This window comes from Xenopus laevis, chromosome 1S, assembly GCF_017654675.1.
Source record: "Xenopus laevis strain J_2021 chromosome 1S, Xenopus_laevis_v10.1, whole genome shotgun sequence".
NCBI lineage: Eukaryota > Metazoa > Chordata > Amphibia > Anura > Pipidae > Xenopus > Xenopus laevis.
Window position 1 is genome coordinate 187,347,419 of NC_054372.1, and position 20,746 is coordinate 187,368,164.

Genomic DNA, 20,746 nt, shown 5'->3' on the forward strand with positions numbered 1-20,746 from the left:
ATAGCAGGGAAAAGAAACAACATTGTTCTTCCTCAGTAAACTCTGGATATCGATATCACTAAATATTATCCAGTTAGAAGTGTCTTCTAGCCAATCATGGGGGGAAAAATGGATAGTTGGAGTTGGCCCAATAAAAATACACATTTGTTTTCTAGTTTTCTGTGACAGAGAAAGTTCTAAAGATATTTAGATAAAAGATAAAAGATCTCATGTATAGAGAGTGATGATAAACAGACTAGGAATAATGTCGGTGACAGGCGCAGCAGTGGGGAATGCACAAGATATAAAAGAAAGGAAATAAATAGGGTAGATTGTGATTTCTTACTTTATAAAGGTAAAAACAAATATTGATGAGAAGCACCTGTAACTCAGGATCCCCCCACCCCACAGTGGACCAGCCCAACAGTTTAGGAACCACTGAATTAGGGAGTAACTTGCAGCACTGCTCCACCAATTTCCATTCATTTGCCACTTAATTTGTAACTGTTTTTCAGACAATGTGCCCAGATGTGTTCCGTGGTATATGGGGTGGAAGTCACTGCAGAGATTCTCCCGTGCAGACCACAAGGAAATGCAGCTGCTCCCCGGGTATAATATTTCTGCTACTGGATCAGAATGAAATGTAGGACAAATGTTCAGTATTTAGCATTGAAATTAATCTTCTCAATTCTATTCTGATGAGAAATATTTGAGGTTTGGCTGAGACTCCTCACACAAGTGAAAAGCATAGCTTTGAGTTCCAGTTGTATTCAGTAGAATAACAAGAGCTGGAAGCATCTAAGATGAAAATGAAGGGGTAAATATGCTAAGCGGCGAAAATTCGCCAGCGATGGCTTCGAACCCATCGCTACACTTCGCTCAGACAACGATAATTTACTAAAATGCGAAGTTGCGTCCAGGGCACCGAATGCTGGTGACTTTTCACTAGCGCTACTTCGGCAATCAAAGCGAAGATGCGCTAGCGTTGGCTAATTTGCATACGGCGGGAAATGATTAAAGGGGAAGGAAACCTCCTCGGCGCTAACCCCCCACCCCCCGCCCGTGTATTGCCCCCCCTCCCTCCTCCCCCCTGGTCTACCCCTCCCGCTGGGCAAATGCCCCTAACTTGTTACTTACCCTTCTGCGCAGGTCCAGTCCAGGGAGTTCACAGGCGACATCTTCTTCCACGCGATCTTCTTCCTGCTTTGACCGGCGCATGCGCAGTAGGATCGTTTCGCCGGTACGATCTACTGCGCATGTGCGTGACTTTTGGCGCATGCGCAGTAGATCCGTACCGGCGAAATGATCCTACTGCGCATGCGCCAAAACGCCGGTCAAAGGAGGAAGAAGATCGCGTGGAAGAAGATGTCGTCTGTGAACTCCCTGGACTGGACCTGCGCAGAAGGGTAAGTAACAAGTTAGGGGCATTTGCCCAGCGGGAGGGGTAGGCCAGGGGGGAGGAGGGAGGGGGGGCAATGCACGGGAGGGGGGGAGGGGGGTTAGTGCCGACGAGGTTTCCTTCCCCTTTAAGCTGCATGGGCGTATATGTTGCAGCAAATACATTACATTATACAAGTCCAGGGAAGCTTAATACAGACAATAGAGTTGTTATATTGCCCTACACATGAGCCCAGTGTATAGTTAATGTTCTATATGTTAGAAAATGTATAACCGACTTTTGCAGCCTATCACCCTGAAAAAGTGAAAAGAGGCCGGAGTTTTTTGGGAATTTTTCAACAAAAAAATTGAGGAAGTCCTATGCACTCCATTGCACTTCGCCTGGTCTGAGCTGGTGAAGGCAAATCTGGGGCAAGTGGCAACGTTGAGTAAAATCCGCATCTTAGTGAATTTGCGCAGTTACGTCCGTTTGCCAGAGCGAAAATTCGCCTGGCATCAGAGTGCGAAGTTGCGCCACTGTCTATCTCCTTTGCTAGCGAAGTTACGCCTGCGCCCGTTAGTAAATCGGTGAAGTATTGAAATGACATCAAAATAGCCAGCGTTAGTCACTTTGCCCTTTAGTAAATTTGGCCCAAAGGGTCTGATGGTGAAACTGTCTGTCCTGGTGCAAATGCCCCTTCTACTTCTGGGTCTGTGGGAGATGGCCTTCCCATAATTCGGAGCTTTCTGCATAATAGGTTTCTGGATAACGGATCCCATACCGGTATTTACTCAGCCCAAGAGTCTGGTGGTGTAAATAATAATGACCTTTGCATTGTTTAGGTTACTGTGAAGCCAAAGACCAATATGTTGACCAGTTTAAGGAAACACTAAGCACCAGTACGGGACAAAGGGTCGCTGCGTTTATTGCTGAGCCAATCCAGGTAAGAACAGTGTCATTTTATGAGTATCTAAATTCTCTATATCAAACCATCCGGGACTGGATTTTAAGGCCTGTGTGAGGAGTGCAAGACCTGCTGGATGTTAACTACAGTACATTTATTTTACCAACATCATCACAACAAGTTTTTCAATGGCAGACCAAACTGGATGATAGTATTTCTATCCATAAAAAATGAATTTAGCAAATCAAATTTTGTTGTGATTTGACCAATACTGACCTGTTAAAATTCAAACCCTGCCCAAGTTATGTCTGTTCAGCACATGTATGGGGTCATTAACCAACCCACACATCTGATTATCCACCTGGCCAACCTGGCTGACTGGGCAGTCACTTAGGGGCAACTAGCCACCCACTTATGTGGCCATATTACATACCTCCCAACTGTCAGTTTTCTGCGGGACAGTCCCGATTTTGACAGCTCAGCCTGCAGTCCTGGATTGTTACTGAAATGTCCTGAGTCTCTCTTTGATCTGCACCGACGCCAGAAAAGGATGCAACGTTTCTGAAATTTAATTAAAATAAGAGTTTTTTTTGAGAGCTCAGACGACTAAACACCTGCACTTAGATACATATGTAACAATTTAAGATAAGCAAATAAACCATTGTAACTATTTAAGATAAGCAGGTCTCTTGGGAGAACTGAGACTAGTATCTTAAAGGGCACCTGTTGGGTAAAAATGTCATCCCCAACCAAAGGTGCGGGCTAATAGAGCTCACATTCCGGTTGGGGATAACAGTAGATTTTTTTTTAAAGAAACGCCACCCGCCAGTGGTATGCTACCCACAACGGGAGGGAGCTCCCTGTGAGCAGCCATGTCTGGTCAGTCGCATGCGCATAATGCGCATGAGACGTCACATGCATGCACATAATAAGCAATTCAGGGCAGATTTTCATTATGCGCATGTGAGTGACTGGACATGGCTGCTCGCACCAGGAGCTCCCTGCCGGTGCGGGTAGCATACCCCTGGCGGGGGTATTTTTTTAAAAAAAAACGACTGTTATCCCCAACCGGAATGTGAGCTCTATTAGCCCGCACCTTTAGTTGGGGATAACATTTTTACCCAACAGGTGCCCTTTAAGGGCAGAAACACATGTCCAGATTTGGGGAGATTAGTCGCCCAGCAACAAATCTCATTTTCTTCGGGCGACTAATCTCCCGGAACTATCTCCCACGAATAGAATGTAAATCGCCGGTGGGATGCCAATCGGTGAGCTTCGTTTTCTGAAGTCGCCCAAAGTTGCCTTACGAGGCATATTTACTATTTATGAACATAAGGGCAGAAACATACGCTCAGATTTCAGGAGATTAGTCGCCCGGGGACAAATCTCCTCTTCTTCGGGGCGACTAATCTCCCTCAACTGCCTCCCGCTGGCTATAATGTAAATTGTCAGCAGGATGGCAATCGGCGCACTTCATTTTCCAAAGTCTCCCAAAGTTGCCTCACAAGGAAACTTCGGGCGACTTCGAGAAACGAAGCGCTCCGAGTGCCATCCCACCAACGATTTCGATTTTGTTAGCGGGAGGTAGTTCGGGGTGATTAGTTGCCCGAAGAAAAGGCAATTTATCGCCGGGTGACTAAATCTCCCCGAATCTGAGCGTGTGTCTCTGCCCTTAAGGGCAATTTCACCTTCATTAGCAAAACTCTAATAACACATAAACACAGAAATGTGTTCAAATGATCATAACCTGCCAAATTTTGTAAAATGCCATGGTAATTAGCGAGTGTGGCCATAAAGGAAGCGTGGTCAAAAAATGTCACCATGGCACAACTTTTTGTTGCTCTTTCTGTTTTTCAAATGTTGGGAGTTATGATATTACACAAGTAACTGCCTGTTTATATATACGTAATAATAATTAGCTGGATATCTTGAAAGCCAGTCATTTCTGTAATATCTCCTTTAACTGGCACAACTAGTGATGAGCAAGAAATTTTATCCGGTTATGGATTTGCAGCAAAATTTCACATTTTGCCATTGGTGAATATTTTTGGAAAAAAAAATGTTGCCGTAAAAAAAATTGCCACAAAAATGCCCATATACTCCAATGTATTCTCCCCAGAAAAATACAGTACTGAAAAAATTCTCCTGGGAAATAGTTGCCGTGAAAAAATGCCCATTGATTTCATTGCATTTCATTCATTTTCACCTTTTCACAAATTTTCCCACAATTTCACAAAATGGAAACTGAACAGGTTTGTTCATCTGTAGTGATGGGAGAATTTGGGGTGTTTCGCGTCGCCAAAAAATTTGCGAATTTCCCGCGAAATTCACAAAACTGAAAAATTTGCGAAACGGCGCTGCCGTCTAGTTTTTGACGCAGGAAATTCGCGGTTTTTTTGGCAACGTGTTTTTTTTTACACCGGCAGACATTTTTGACGCCAGTGGCCGTTTTTTTTTTTTACGCCGGCGAAATTTCGTGGCGGTTCTGCAAATTTATGCGCCTGCGGTGAATTGCGTGAATTCGCCGTGAATTCGCCCATCACTATTCATCTGTAAGAACAACCAACTGATGCATTCACAGCAGCATGAATCACAAAGCTACAGACCTTTTAAGCCTTAATATAAAACTGTGGATTCCTCATTTGCCTTTGCAGAAACTCTTATTAAAGGATAAGTAAACCTCTAAAATAAGTGCATGTAAAATTGATGACAGTGTTATTTTAAGCAATTTTGCAATGTACATTCATTATTTATTTATTTTAATTTCCAAGCTATTATGGTAAGATGAATGAATCGTGCTACAACAGCGCCACCTGCTGGTCAGTTTCCGATCAGTCTGACCACCAAGTAGTCAAGGAAGTTGTCAGGAGAATGAAAGAGGCTGCTCTGATGTTCTTCTGGTTAGGGAAAAAATTAGAAACGTTTCTCAAATCTTTCCTAAGCAGAAGAACATCAGAGCAGCCTCTTTCTTTCTCCTGACAACTTCCTTGACTACTTGGTGGTCAGACTGGTGGGAAACTGACCAGCAAGTGGTGCTGTTGTAACAAAATGAATACGTATTAACAGTACATATTTCCCTTAATATCTTAAAATAAATAAATAAATAAATAATGAATGTACAATGCAAAAGTGCTTAAAATAGCACCCTCATCAATTTTACATTAACTTGTTTTAGAGGTTTACTTATCCTTTAAAAAGAGGGAAAGGGAAAAGTGTGGAACAATGTCAATGCCAACATATTTTACAAGTTTATCTTCTTGACCTGCAGGGAGGTGCAGGGGCTGTTCAGTACCCCAAAGGATTTTTACAAGAGGCATATAAGCTTGTCCGAGAGAGAGGAGGTCTGTGTATCGCTGATGAAGTAGGTGCAAAAATGCTTGTGTCTATCTATTTGCTTATGGTTTTCAGCCCCACTTGGGGAGCAGATGAATATGAGCGGTTTAGTGAGTGTTTATAGGAAAACTAAAGCCTAACTAAAGAAGTAGCTAGAAATGTTGTACTTAATGTTTTGGGCTTCTGTACCAGCCCAAGGCAACCACAGCCCTTTAGCAGTAAAAATCTGTGTCTCCAAAGATGCCCCAGTAGCTCCCCATCTTCTTTTCTGCTGATTCACTGCACATGCTCTGTGCTGCTGTCACTTACTGAGCTTAGGGACCCACTCACAATATACAGTACACATAGAATAGAAATGTCACAATATAAGGCTGATTAGTAATTAATACAGATAATTACTACATGGCAGCACAGAAACCAGTGCAATTAGCATCAGAATTTAATAATCAGCAAACCTGTAGCATCAGCTTATATTACAGGGGAAGCTCATTTTCTGCTGGATAATTAGTGACGAGCCCTAAGCTTAGCTTCTCAACAGCCAATCAGAGCCCACTGAGCATGTGAGTGTCGATAACTCAAAAATCAAAAATGAAAACCAATTGACTATCTCAGACTATCACTAAAAGTGAATTTAAAGGCGAATAACCCCTTTAACTATGTAAGTGCTGCTGATGTGACCCAAAATGACCATAAACAATGTTATAGTCACATTCCCAGCCTGGTGTATCACCTTTGTATTCTCTATAAGTGCATACAGTCTAAACTTGTTGACCCTGAAATATTCTATATTTTTCTCACGTTAAGCTTGTGTTAACTACTACTGCTCTTGTATGGGGGGGGGGGTATTCATACATGCATTCTCTCTTTTAAATTAAGGTGCAATGTCTCTGATTACAAATGTTAGTCTAGGAGACCTTTCAGCCCAAAATAAAAGCCCCAGCTGTGGGGAGGTCCCATTGAAATACAATGCTATGCTTATGGAGATACTTGCAAGAAGCAGGGAGGCCACTATCAATCAGATAATTTGTTGTTATCTCTAGGTAAAAACTACCTTGTAGTTATATATATATGTCTCCACAATATCAGACTGGCCCACCGGGATACCATGAAATAGGCCAAATGGTTAGAAGCAAGAGGCCCTCTAACAGCTGGGCCCACCTGGAGTTTTCCTGGTATCCCGGTGGGCCCAGGTGTTAGAGGGCCTCTTGCTTCTAACCATTTGGCCAATTCATGGTCATTCCCTATTTCTTTGTGGTGCAACTAGATGTGTTAACAAGAAGAGCAGAACCAGGGAAATCCAAATCCTAGCATTACATGAATACAAACTGGACACTGTATCAGCAGACAGACATCGCTCACCCCTTTCTTTTAAGGTACAGACGGGTTTTGGAAGAACAGGAAGCCATTACTGGGGATTTCAGACTCATGACGTCATGCCTGATATTGTCACAATGGCAAAAGGAATTGGTAACGGTTTTCCAATGGCAGCCGTTGTAACAACACAAGGTCTGTGAACACACAGCTGTTACAAGTATCCATTGATGTGATAACGCAGTGAAGGTGATATAAGGTTGTAGAAGGAAACTGCACCCCTTACTCCAGTGATTCTCAACCAGTAGCTTGTTGCTCCCAAATCCCTTGGATGTTGCTCATAGTGGCCTCAAAGCAGGGGCTTATTTTTGAATTCCTGGTTTGGAGACAAGTTTTGGTTGTATAAAAACCAGATGTATTGCCAAACAGAGTCTCCTGTAGCTGTCAGTCCATATAGTGGCTACCAATAGGCAATCACAAACCTTATTTGGCACCACCCAGGAACATTTTTCATGCTTGTGTTGCTCCCCAAATCTTTTTGCATCTAAATGTTGCTCACTGGTGAAAAGGTTGGGGACCCCTGCCTTACACTGATTTATTTATCCAGTAAGGAGAAGTACACAGAGGTGTTTGTTGTCATCTCATCTTGATTTCATCATGGGAGCATCTTGATCCATGAGTGAGAAACAACTTTGCCACTTTAGATGTAAAAGAGCACCACCAAAATGGTACCCAAGCAAAGAAAGTAGGTCAACATGGAGCACAGGACTCTCTATGGATAACAGGGTGTAGAAAACATCATTTTTATTTAAAAGGAATTTTATGAAGTACGCAAGTCAATGGGTAGGACATGAAATGGTACCAAAGTTCCACCCAGGAAAGGCAAATATGTCATTTCTTCCCTTGGGTTGGATACTTGAAGTGTTGGGATGGGGGGACAAAATAAATTAAAAGGAGGCTGCTCTGCCCATTACACTTTAAACTCCATGTAACACAGAATGAGATGTGGATGTCAAGATGCTTGAGAAAGGGGCGTGATCCCGAAACGTTGCACTTTGCAATAAACACGCAAGGCAGCTTGCTTGCAATTATCCTGTGTGCCCTGGGATTCTTTCTGCTTCACTGTTTGTGAGGCGGCCGATCCTCTACCTTCGTGCACCAGGTGTCGTTACTTTAATTTACTAAGGGTGTGCGATAGTTGAACTACCAAAGAATTGAACAAAGACATAAGCAGAGAATTCCACATGGATTAATTAGGAATGTTCTTCCTCTAGAGATTGCCAAGCCCTTCGCCGATTTTTTGCACTTCAATACATTCGGAGGGAATCCAGTGGCCTGTGCAGTGGGCTCTGCGGTACTTGATGTAAGTATCCTCTGTGCAGAATCTGATGCTGATGTGACGATATTATAATGTAACATTGATTAGAGTGTTCCAGAAACTAGGTCTATCTCTCTAAAACCTCCAAACAAATAAAAAAGTATCCTCTGTTGGCTCAATCAGAGAAGACTCTGATCATCAAGAGCTTCTAGAATAATGCAGTCAAACTCTTTCCATGTAGTAGTCCAATGACACCAAAGGGGTAATTTACAAATTGACCCCTGGAACAGAGAACAAATATTGATTCAATTCATTATGGTAATTGAGTCCAAACACACTCCTGCCCTTCTGAATGGTTGACCCTTTGAAAACGCTAGGTAGAATTTGCCCCTAAATAGATAGGCTGTCAATTTCAGATTATATTATTTGATCCACATTCTCCTTAATGTGCATTTCAATACTACCAGGTCATTGAGGAAGAAGGTCTGCAGAAAAACTGTGAAGTCGTTGGAACTCAAATGTTGCTGGAATTTGCCAAGCTTCGTGATGAGTTTGAGATTGTTGGAGATGTTCGGGGAAAAGGACTTATGATTGGAATAGAAATGGTCAAAGATAAGGTTGGTGTATAAATGCAATATCAATGGAACAACTGGCATCATTACACACAAGAAGTAGGACAGTGGAATCTCAGGATGCAAAGGGTCTACTTTAAGTGGAGGCAAATACACTTGCCGACCTCGTTAATTTAATTTACATCCACCAGGGTTGTGGACACATAGATGTCTTCAGTAGGTCAGTAGATGCAGTAGGTCAAAAGTTAATCAAAACACTTTAGACATCATTTACTTAGATGGGCAAAGTGCAAGAACTGTTACATATTACCTTTTTTTTTTACCCACAATGCACATATTTCTTCAAATGCCCCCAAATGTGTTATTGCTTAAAGGAGAACTAAACTATAAAAATTAATGTTGCTAAAAATGCCATATTTTATATACTGAACTAATTGCACCAGCCTAAAGTTTCAGCTTGTCAATAGCAGCAATGATCCAGGACTTCAAACTTGTCACAGGGGGTCACCATCTTGGAAAGTGTCTGTGACACTCACATGCTCAGTGGGCTCTGAGCAGCTGTTGAGAAGCTAAGCTTAGGGCTCGTCACTAATTATCCAGTAGAAAATGAGCTTCCCCTGTAATATAAGCTGATGCTACAGGGCTGATTATTAAATTCTGATGCTAATTGCACTGGTTTCTGTGCTGCCATGTAGTAATTATGTGTATTAATTACTAATCAGCCTTATATTGTGACATTTCTATTCTATGTGTACTGTATATTGTGAGTGGGTCCCTAAGCTCAGTAAGTGACAGCAGCACAGAGCATGTGCAGTGAATCAGCAGAAAAGAAGATGGGGAGCTACTGGGGCATCTTTGGAGACACAGATCTTTACTGCTAAAGGACTGTGGTTGAATTGGGCTGGTACAGAAGCACAAAACATAATGTACAACATTTCTAACCTACTTCATAGTTAAGCTTTAGTTCTCCTTCAAGTACAATTGCTTCTGCTTAAGCTGAGCACAACTGGCCAGGCTTCCTCCTTTAGGGACTGAGTAGGCATAAATGCTGGGTGAATATTGAGTGCAATTGTGCACCTACAGTTGCAGTTGAGCCCTCGTATATATCATTGTAGCCCCCCACACCCATCCTATTGCTGTTCTAACCTCTGTTTTTTTCTTCAAGGAATCACGGAAACCACTCCCTGCTGAAGAGATGAACTTCATTTGGGAGGACTGTAAAGACATGGGAGTGATCTTTGGAAAAGGAGGCTTATACGGACAGGTAACACAGATAGGAGGAGTACATTCGTTTTCCCAGATAGCGGCAGAGGTATCACTTGTGTATCTTAAAGGAACAGTTCAGTGTAAAAATAAAAACTGGGTAAATAAATAGGCTGTGCAAAATGAAAAAAATGTTTCTAATATAGCTAGTTAGCCAAAAATGTGATGTATAAAGGCTGGAGTCACTGGATGTGTAACATAATAGCCAGAACACTACTTCCTGCTTTTCGGTTCTCTAACTCTGAGTTAGTCAGCGACTTTAAAGGAACAGTTCCATATAAAAATAAAAACTGGGTAACAGACAGGCTGTGCAAATGAAAAAAACGTTTCTAATATAGTTAGTTAGCCAAAAATGTAATGTATTAAGGCTGGAGTGACTGGATGTGTAACATAATAGCCAGAACACTACTTCCTGCTTTGCAGCTCTCTAACTTGTTAGCAGTCAGTAACCAATCAGTGACTTGAATGGGGTCCACATGGGACTGAATATCCATATTTTTGTACAGCCTATCCAGTTTCATTATTACACTGAACAGTTCCTTTAAAGGGGTTGTTGACCTTTGAGATAACTCTTAGTAGGATGTAGAGAGGGATATTCTGAGACAATTTGCAATTGGTTTTTATTTTTTATTATTTGTGGTTTTTGAGTTATTTAACTTTTTATTCAGCAGCTCTCCAGTTTGTATCTTAACCAATCTGGTAACTAGGGCAAAAATTACCCTAGCTACCATGCATTTATATGAATAGGAGAGGCCTGAATAGAAGGATCAGTAATAAAAAGTAACAATACATTTGTAGCCTTACAGAGCATTTGTTTTTTTAGAAGGGGTCAGCGACGCCCATTTGAAAGCTGCAAAGAGTCAGAAGAAAAAGGCAAATTACTATAAAATTATAAAAAAATAAATAATGAAAACCAATTTAAAAGATGCTTAGAATTGACTGTTCTATAACATAATAAAAGTTACCTTAAAGGTGAACCCACCCTTTAAGAAGGGGTCAGTGATGCCCATTTGAAAGCTGCAAAGAGTCAGAAGAAAAAGGCAAATAACTTTAAAATTATAAAAAAAAAAAAAATAATGAAAACCAATTGAAAAGTTGTTTAGAATTGGCTCAATTGTCATCAATTAATGACAGAAATCAGGAAGCTTAGCAAGACAAAGGAAACAACTCCAACTTAGTTTTATAGTTTATGAAACTCAATGTTAGGAAAGAAAAAAAACTTAACATATGATTCATTTTGTACTCAGACTTTTCGGATCAAACCACCGATGTGCATCACGTCAGAAGACGTCGCCTTTGCCGTAGACGTTTTTCATCGAGCGCTGAGCAGGCACACGGAAAGGTTCCCAAGATGATCGGCTACTCAAAGCCATTATGGCAAATAGGCAAACGTGTGCACTTGACAGTCTGACGTTTCGGTAGATATAGTAATTCTAGTGAATCCCAGATAGGGAAAGTGGTTTTATACCTTTAATGGGTGAAATGTCTTTTTTGTATTACAGAAATCTCTATAATTTGTGCTACTGTTTGTTTGCTAAGCATGTCTGACCACAACAATGAGCCAAATGCACACAGAACCGCAATATCTCTCGTGAGAAATAAAATTCGTCTTTTATAACACTGGTATATGTTTGTTTTTTTCATGCTGTGCAGCAGGCTCATTTATTATGGGGGGGACACAGCAAACAATGGGGTTTATTTATCAACACTGGGCAATTTAGCCCATGGGCAGTTACCCATAGCAACCAATGACTGAGTAGCTTTTTTCAGCCAGCTGCAGATAAAACCATGAATTCAACATTTTGATTGCTTGCTATGGCTTAGAGTCCTGTGTTGGGTCAGGTACCTGCGGAATAACCGCAAGGTTTACAGGTTTTGGATGGAAAGACTGGCGTCCCTTGACAATGTGAGCTGTCCGTGGGTACTCGGGTCAATTGCAGGCTAAATTCCCCCCGCCTCCTGTTAGAGTCCTGCAGTTAAATGTAACTATTTCCCCTGACCTGGTTGATCCTCCTCCGGTGGCCACTTCCAGGTTTTTACAGGTCCTGGTTGGGCCTAAAATTAGGGCACTGTGGGTAGGTTTTCGGGAGCAGGAAGAGGAGGGATTTATAGAGGGCCAGCGGGTCTGAGTTTGGCTCTTGCTGTTCCGAGTTCAATACAAGTCGGCCCACCTGGATCCACGCAGGACTCTACCATGGGTTACTGCCCATGGGGTAATTTGCCTAGTGTTGATACTGAATGACATTTTGCAGCAACATTAATATTAACATTAGGATAATATAATAAATGTCACAAAGTGTTTACATGCAGGTATCATTGACAGTGCACCGGTATTAAAAAAAACAAAAAGCATCAGATTGGTAACGAGGGTTTACTAAAGGTTTCTATACATGGCCAATAAAAGCTGCAGACAGACCGAGTCGGCAGCTTATTGGCTTATTGTGGGCCCTCCGACGGCATCCCTGATCGATATCTGCCCGAGAGTTGGCCAGATGCCAATCGGGCAGGGGTAAAAATCCCGTGGACTGCATCTGTTTGTTGATGCGATCTGACCGCCCATTATGATCCGATCGTTGGGCCCTAGAGATGATGTTCAGATCAGCCCGATATCAACAAAATCGCCAAACAAGCGGATCTCTAAGGGGATTATTTACTAAACTCCGAATGCAAAAATCACAAAAAAATTTAGATTTTTTTTTAAATAAAATCTGACTAAAAAAAATCACACATTTTTCATAATTTATTATCCCCCGAGGATGGAAAAGTCTGAATCAGAAAATCCGGAATATCAGACCTGTCGAGGTTACATATAAGTCAATGGGAGAAGTCCCAATGATTTATGATGTGTGCTGGGTTTCGTGCAATACTTGATTTTTGCGGCGAAAAATCCAAAAAATAGTAAATATCGGATAAAAAATCAGAAAAAACGTGAAAAACTGTTTTTTTTCCCCGCAAAGCAATTTTTCTGAAAAATGTAATAATAAATAAGCGTCAAAAACCCGAGCGGATTTGATCGGAATGTATAGCAGAAAATATTGAGATAAATTCAGACTTTGATAAATAACCCATTATGTGTATGGCCACCGTAAGCCAGCGAATATGTGTTGGGTTTTTTTGGGGGGGGGAGACTGTTAAGACCCAGAACTCAGGGGCACCTGATGTTTGTTGCTGTTTTTTGAACTGTATTGGACCAGTCATTTACGGTAAACGAATGTTACTGAACTAGGAACTTTGGCCACATCATAACAACCCCGGTGTGAGTGAGCTCTATATGTCTGTCAGTGGTGCCTCCATTACCTACAGGACCCAATAAATCTTCACTGCCAGGCCACAGAGAACAAGTAGATGGGCATGAGAACCTCCTCACCCACCAAACAGGCAAGTTTCTCCATCAAATCAATCCAGAAGACCACACTCATTCCCCTTTGCAGCAGTCCCATAGGTACAGAAAGAGTGGAAGTCTGCAGCTCTCTCCATGTTATACACAATGTGCCGCCATATGCAATTTCCCAAAGAACGAGCCTTGTGAAGCGTTTATTGGAACATACTACTGTCGTTGTCTAAGTCGATGCTTGATAAAGAAAACGCCCTCTTCGACTGTCAGTAAAATATATCTCTGATAGGTCCCAGTCCTTTCTTAGCTCAGCTCCATTCCTTTGTAATAAAGCAATTCTTCTTCCATTGTGTTCTTGCCCTTCCTGGTAGTTAAGCCATGGGGCTGTTGTAGCTTGTCTGTTGGAATAACAGTGAAGATATCTAGATCTAAACTAGTTGTCTGGAGGACTAGCAGTGACGTGGGCACAGTAATGTTGGCATACCATAGCTGGTGCAACGTCAGTCTTGTTATAGTGCTACTGTACCTCCAGTCCTATGACACAGCACAGTCTTTTATAAGCCTTTAACCTGCAGTGGAAACTATTGCATAGTATCTAGTGAATTTTTTTGCAGAGATTCGCCGTCGAAATGACGCCCATAGACTTCAAAGGGAGAAAAAATTTGTTGTCCCATAGACTTTAATGCATTTTGGAGAATTCGCCCATCCCTAACAAGCAGAAGGGTTTGTCATCAAACCACAATATTAAAGGGCATGTAAAGGCAAAAAAATAAATTCTCCCTTCATTTACTGCTGTGGATAGGAATCGTCAGATGGTCCCTAACTGCTCTGCAGGGAAACAATCATACTTATGAACAGCAGGGGGAGCCCCCGCCTTACTTCCCAGCCATGCAGAACTCAAGCAGCTTTGTTTATGACGATCCCTAAGCAACCCAGACCACACTGAGCATGTGCACAGTCTTAGTCTTGCAAAGATGTTTAACAAAGTTACAAGATGGTGATCCCCTGTGGCCAACTTTGAAAGCATAAATGATTTGTTTGATTAGGCTTGTGGTGCAGTAAGTTCATGTTTATATTTAGTATACAAAATATAGCATTTCTAGCCTTATTCTATTTTAGACTTAAACACTAAACACACAATAGCTTGCACCCAACAGAGCCTTGTAGGTGGAAACTGCTCAAGGTGTTAATTCCAGGGTTCCTTTGCTCCCATGTACCTTGAGTGTTGAACCAGTTGCATTGATGCAAAGCACAAGTGCATAATGTATCTATAGTTGTAACTTTTTCTTGTGAATGATATTTCATGAGCTGCCACTAAATACATAATACGCATATGTCAGGGGTCCCCAACTTTTGTACCGTAACAAAAAGTTAGAGCAACATAATTATGCAAAACGTTCTTGGGGCACAAAATATGGGATGTGATTGGCAACTGGTAGCCCCTATGTGTACTGGCAGCCTACAGGAGGCTCTGTTTGGCAGTTCACCTTGATTTTATGCAACCAAAACTTTGAACTTGGAATTAAAAAAAAAAGCACTGGTTTGAGGCTCCTGAGAGCAACATCCAAAGAGTCAGAGAGCAACGTTATTCATGAGTCATTGGTTGGGGATCACTGTTCTAGGTGAGGGAGAGGAACCTGGGTCTATAGAAGCAATGGTGTTGGCACTATGGTTCTTTTATGCTGGCACCATAGACTCCATGCCAGGTGGGTACATGCTCTTTAGGCAGTGCTATTTGGTGTTGTCACAATCGGCTCCCTAAATCAAGAACAAGTGCTAGGCTACCTCGTCATTTTCATGGTGAAACAAGGCGAAAACATTCGCCTATCCCTACCACCAGGGTAAGGCGTCCCTGCCGTCCCCTCACTAGACCACCAGGTATGTTACTTACAGTTACCATCTGTTGTTACTGTAACACAAATGGGACCAGTAACCATCGGCCAGTCAAGGGCACAGAATCACCACACAGGAACATGGTAGCAAATAATTTATTTCCTATGACACGTGCTCTGTGATTGGCCAGACAGGGTCCAGGCTGCTGAATCTGACTTTGCTACTTCTAAAAAAATATTTTTGTCATTTTCAGTTGGATTTGGTCTTAATTTCGGCAGAACTTCTACAAATAACCTCACTTTTTGTGAGTTTCCATAAACTGACTGCATTTGTTATTCATTGCATTAACCTTGATGGATGTCGCTGCAGTTAAAGGGCAACTAAACAGCAGAAAGAGGAAGTTCACTTTTTATTCACCTTTTATTATGTCCTATAATTCATTTTTATTATAGTTTTAAAATTATTATATTTCTTCTGCCACTTTGCAGCTTTCAAACAGGGGTCACTGACCCCAGCAGCAAAAAAACCTATTGCTCTATGAGTAATTTTTATTTTGTATCACTTATATTTCTATTCAGGCTTCTTCTTTTCACCTGCCAGTCTCTTATTCAAACCAAAAAAGTCAATGGCAGCTGCGCTGCCCTTATGCCATGTTTAATTATTTGTTTTAGAGGTTTTCAGATTTTCAATAATTGTCTGAAAAATTTAAATTTTTAGAAGTTTTCGAGGTATTTGTACTATTTAAAGGCATCGTTCACCATTCTTTTTTTTTTGCATTCAGTTGTTTTCACAAATGTCACGACATTCGCAGCCTTAGAGAAAGTGAGTTTAATGGTGGTTTTAAAAACCTCTAAAACCGCCAAAAAATTCTCCTTTTAATAAATACGCCTCTAAATGTGTCCCTGTCCTTAAAGGAACAGTAACACCAAAAAATTAAAGTGTTTTAAAGTAATGAAAATATCATGTAGTGTTGCCCTGCACTGGTAAAACTGATGTGTTTGCTTTAGAAACACTACTATAGTTCATATAAACAAGCTGCTTTGTAGCAATGGCGGAAATTGAAAAACAGCTATATGGCACAGGTTAACTAATGGATAACAGATAACACCATTAGACAGACAGAGCTTATTTGCTATCTGCTGTGTAACTTGAGCCTTTTCTCCTTTGAATGGCTGCCCCCATTGCTACACATCAGCTTATTTATATAAACTATAGTAGTACTTATGTTATCTACTGTGTATCCTGTGCTTGAATGGCTGCCCCCATGGCTACACAGAAGCTTGTTTATATAAACTATAGTAGTACTTATCTGTTATCTACTGTGTATCCTGTGCTTGAATGGCTGCCCCCATGGCTACACAGCAGCTTGTTTATATAAACTATAGTAGCACTTATCTGTTATCTACTGTGTAGCCTGTGCTTGAATGGCTGCCCAGCAGCTTGTTTATATAAACTATAGTAGTACTTATCTGTTATCTACTGTGTATCCTGTGCTTGAATGGCTGCCCCTATGGCTACACAGCAGCTTGTTTATATAAACTATAGTAGTACTTATCTGTTATCTACTGTGTATCCTGTGCTTGAATGGCTGCCCAGCAGCTTGTTTATATAAACTATAGTAGTACTTATCTGTTATCTACTGTGTATCCTGTGCTTGAATGGCTGCCCCCATGGCTACACAGCAGCTTATTTATATAAACTATAGTAGTACTTATCTGTTATCTACTGTGTATCCTGTGCTTGAATGGCTGCCCCCATGGCTACACAGCAGCTTATTTATATAAACTATAGTAGTGTTTCTGAAACAAACACTCCAGTTTTACCAGTGCAGGGCAACACTACATTATATTTACTTTATTACATTAAAACAATTTTATTTTTTGACGTTACTGTTCCTTTAATCACACTGTCCACACACAAAGGGGCAGATATATCAAGGATCAAAGTGAAAAAGCTTGGATTTCAAGCGATTTTGTGTACTTCGACTATCTAATAAGCCAAAACTCGATTCGAATTTGAAGAAAATTTGACTATTTGAATGTCGAAATTTAGCATGTACTGTCTCTTTAAAACTTTGACCATTCGCCTTCTAAAACCTGCCGAATTGCTGTTTTAGCCTATGGGGGACCTCCTAGAACCCATTTGGAGTCAATTGGTGTATTTTGAAAAATCAAAGTTTTTTTGGGACAAATCCTTAGATTCAAATTTGATCAAATGCGCTAAAACTTTGATTTGAATCCAGCCTATTCACCCGAAGTTAAAAACTTCGTTTTTTTAAATAAATTTCGATTGTTCTTCTTTTATTCGAATTTAAAAGTTATGAGTTAAAAAAAAAAAAAAAACTCCCATTACTTCGAAATTCTGCCCCAAAGTGTGACACATGTTGTATCTGCAGTAGGGATGCACCGAATCCAGTATTTTGAATTTGGCTGAACCCCTCAATCCTTTGCGAAAGATCTGGCCGAATACCGAACTGAATTTGCATATGCAAATTAGGGGTGGGAAGGGGAAAACATTTTTTACTTCCTTGTTTTGTGACAAAAAGTCACGTGATTTCCCTGAAAAAAGCGAATCATTGATTGGTTGCTATGGGTTACTGCCCAGGTGCAAATTTGCCCAGTGTTTATAAATGAGCCCCAGTAAGTTATAATTGTGGTTATTCTTGTCAGACTTGAAAGTACAAGAGCCCATGAGGTGTGTGATGTGCCAGTGCCCTTACAGTCCCACCTGACTCTTTTTACCATGTGTCAGGCACTAGGGATGTGCGGGTCAGTTTTTCCCAACCCGCACCCAACCCTAACCCTCCCTCCCTCAGGCTGTGCCCGTCTGCATCCGGCTTCCTTTTGTAGATCCGTGATGACGTCACAAAAGGGGCGGGCGAGCGGCTATAAAGTCGGAAGATAGCACCGCCAACAGAAGTGCGAGGTTGACCCGAACCCGCCCGACCCGCGGGTATTGGGCCGGTCCTAGGGTTGCCACCTTTTAAAAAACAAAAATACCGGCCAGTGGTTGGAGCGGATAATAAAGGGGCGGTCAGCGACGCAAAAAGGGGCAGAGCCACAAAAGGGGCAGGGCCACATCGCAGAAGCCAAAGGAAATGTAAGTTTTTACTAGAGGGCAAGGGCTTTTTTAAAGGGTATTCCAAATTTACCGGCTAGGCCAGTAAAATACCGGCCGGGTGGCAACCCTAGCAGCCCACACATAACTATCAGGCACAGTTTAGGAAACAAGTGGAAACAGATTATACATTGAGGTTACAACTTCCTAGAAATGTTCATAAATGGTGCAAAGTAGATGGAGAAACCCTGAGAATCTTATTTTCTCTCTCTTGGTTCCAACAGACTCAATGTTCATTTCTGCCAATGCCTGGAATATACATTTCGCTTCCTTTAACATCCACTCGGTTGTACAAATAAGAGGAGTCTGGGGACAATTATGCCTGAGAGCTCTTCATATAAATTTGCGGGTAAATAGAGCACAGCGACACCTCCAAACTGTATCTCGTACTCTGGCTTGATTATTTGGACAAATCGCTTCTTCGGGTGACTAATCTCCTGAAATAGTAGCGTGTATCTCTGCCCTAAAGGGGTTGTAAAGCCAAAATAATATACATATTCACAGTCCCCGACTCTTCTATAGGGAAACAAACAAAGCTGCTTGAGTTCTGCATGGCTGGGAAGTAAGGCGGGGGCCCCCCTGCTGTTCATAAGCATGATTGTTTCCCTGCTCAGCATGATTGAGCCTTTTGATACGAAATGCGTTAGGCTGTACCTAGTGCACTGAAATAAAAACACTTTTTAACTGATAAGTCTGACTGGAAGATTTGTCTTTGAAAGTGCCTGCTCAACTTTTCTATACGATTGTTTCACTGCAGAGCAGTTAGGGATCGTCTGACAATTCCTATCCACAGCAGTAAATGAAGGAAGAATTTCACTGCGTACAGTCAGGTTTATTATAAAAACTGTACAAAATTTTTAATTAAAGTATATTGGAGATGTATTGGTATATTGGAGGTTTCTTTTTCATTAACGAAAGTAAAAATGGAATTTTATTTTTTTTGCCTTTACATGACATTTAAGTTAACTTTTCATATGTCATAGAATGGCCAAAGCTAAGCAATTTATCAATCGGTCTTGATTTTTTCTTTGTTACCGTTTTTGAATTATTTGATTTTTCTTCTGGCTATTTCCAGTTTTCAAATGGGGGTCACTGACCCCATCTAAAAACAAATGCTCTGTAAGGCTACAAATGTATTGTAATTGCTACTTTTATTGCTTGTCTTTCTATTCAGGCCTCTCCCATTCATATTCCAGTCTCTTATTCAAATCAATGCATGATTGCTAGGGGAAATTGGACCCTAGCAGCCAGATTGCTGAAACTGCGAACTGGAGAGCTGCTGAATAAAAAGCTAAATAACTCAAAAACTACAAATAATAGAAAAAGAAAACCCCAAGCACAAATTGTCTCAGAATATCCCTCTCTACATCATAATAAAAGTTACTGTAAAGGTGGACAAAGTTTTAGTATGATTTAGAGAGTGATGTCCTTTTTTTATTATTTGCGGTTTTTGAGTTATTTAGCAGCTCTTCAATTTGCATTTTAAGCAATCTTGTTGCTAGGGTCCAAATTCCCTTAGCAACCATACATTGATGTGAATAAGAGACTGGAATATGAATAGGAGAGGTCTGAATAGAAAGATGAGTAATAAAAAGTAACAATAACAATACATTTGTAGCCTTATGGAGCAGTTGATTTTTTTAAGATGGGGTCAGCGATGCCCATTTGAAATCTGGAAAAAGTTAGAAGAAAAAGGCAAATAATTATAAAACTATAAAAAAAAATGAAGACCAATTGAAAAGTTGCTTAGAATTGGCCATTCTATAATATACTAAAAGTTAAATTAAAGGAGGACAAACCCTTCAAGGAAACACCCCCCCAAAGTGAGAGTGGGAGGGCTCAATTAAAGCAACACAGCTGCTACATTTGTGACACCTGAATCACGAAGGTCGTTTTGTCCCATAGCAACATGTAAAAGATTCTAACAATAGCACACAATAATCCAACCAGATCTCTCTGACTGATGTTCATGTAAATCTCCCGCCATCCTCAGCACACACAATAGTCCAGCAGCAGTATCCGTGTTTTACACAGCGCCGATCCCCCCAGCATCTCACCCGGGTGCCAGCGCAGGGCCAGCTTCCGGTAAGCCTTCTTCAGATCATCATCCGTGCAGTCCCTGCGGACCCCGAGCACTTCGTAGTGACACCTCATAGCCGGCTCTGTCAGGTTACACGTGCGGGCCGGAACCGGAAGTCAGGAAGGGAATGGAACTGAGGAAGCAATTGCCCCGCTGGATGATAGTTACCAGGACAACCGAGATGGGAAGACTTCCGGCACGTGCCGACGTACGACGTAATAGTGTTTAACTTGAGGATTTTTCTTTCTCTTTCTTAACTTTCGGTCCCCAGATAAAGTTGTGCCTCAGCTCCCTTTATTATATGCAGAAGAGTGCTGGGAGTTG

General features: G+C 41.3%; 1 protein-coding gene across 1 annotated transcript in view; it reads left to right on the plus strand.

Moving 5' to 3' along the window:
- The window catches only part of agxt2.S (alanine--glyoxylate aminotransferase 2 S homeolog), a 30,615-nt gene extending 18,942 nt beyond the window's left edge, over positions 1-11,673 (plus strand). The window contains exons 7-14 of the mRNA XM_041580595.1: positions 495-588; positions 2,200-2,300; positions 5,530-5,622; positions 6,968-7,100; positions 8,180-8,268; positions 8,691-8,840; positions 9,961-10,059; positions 11,306-11,673. Of these exons, the coding sequence (XP_041436529.1) occupies positions 495-588; positions 2,200-2,300; positions 5,530-5,622; positions 6,968-7,100; positions 8,180-8,268; positions 8,691-8,840; positions 9,961-10,059; positions 11,306-11,413 (867 nt within the window). The 3' untranslated portion in view covers positions 11,414-11,673. The remainder of the gene's footprint in view (positions 1-494; positions 589-2,199; positions 2,301-5,529; positions 5,623-6,967; positions 7,101-8,179; positions 8,269-8,690; positions 8,841-9,960; positions 10,060-11,305) is intronic.
- Positions 11,674-20,746: the final 9,073 nt, after the last annotated feature.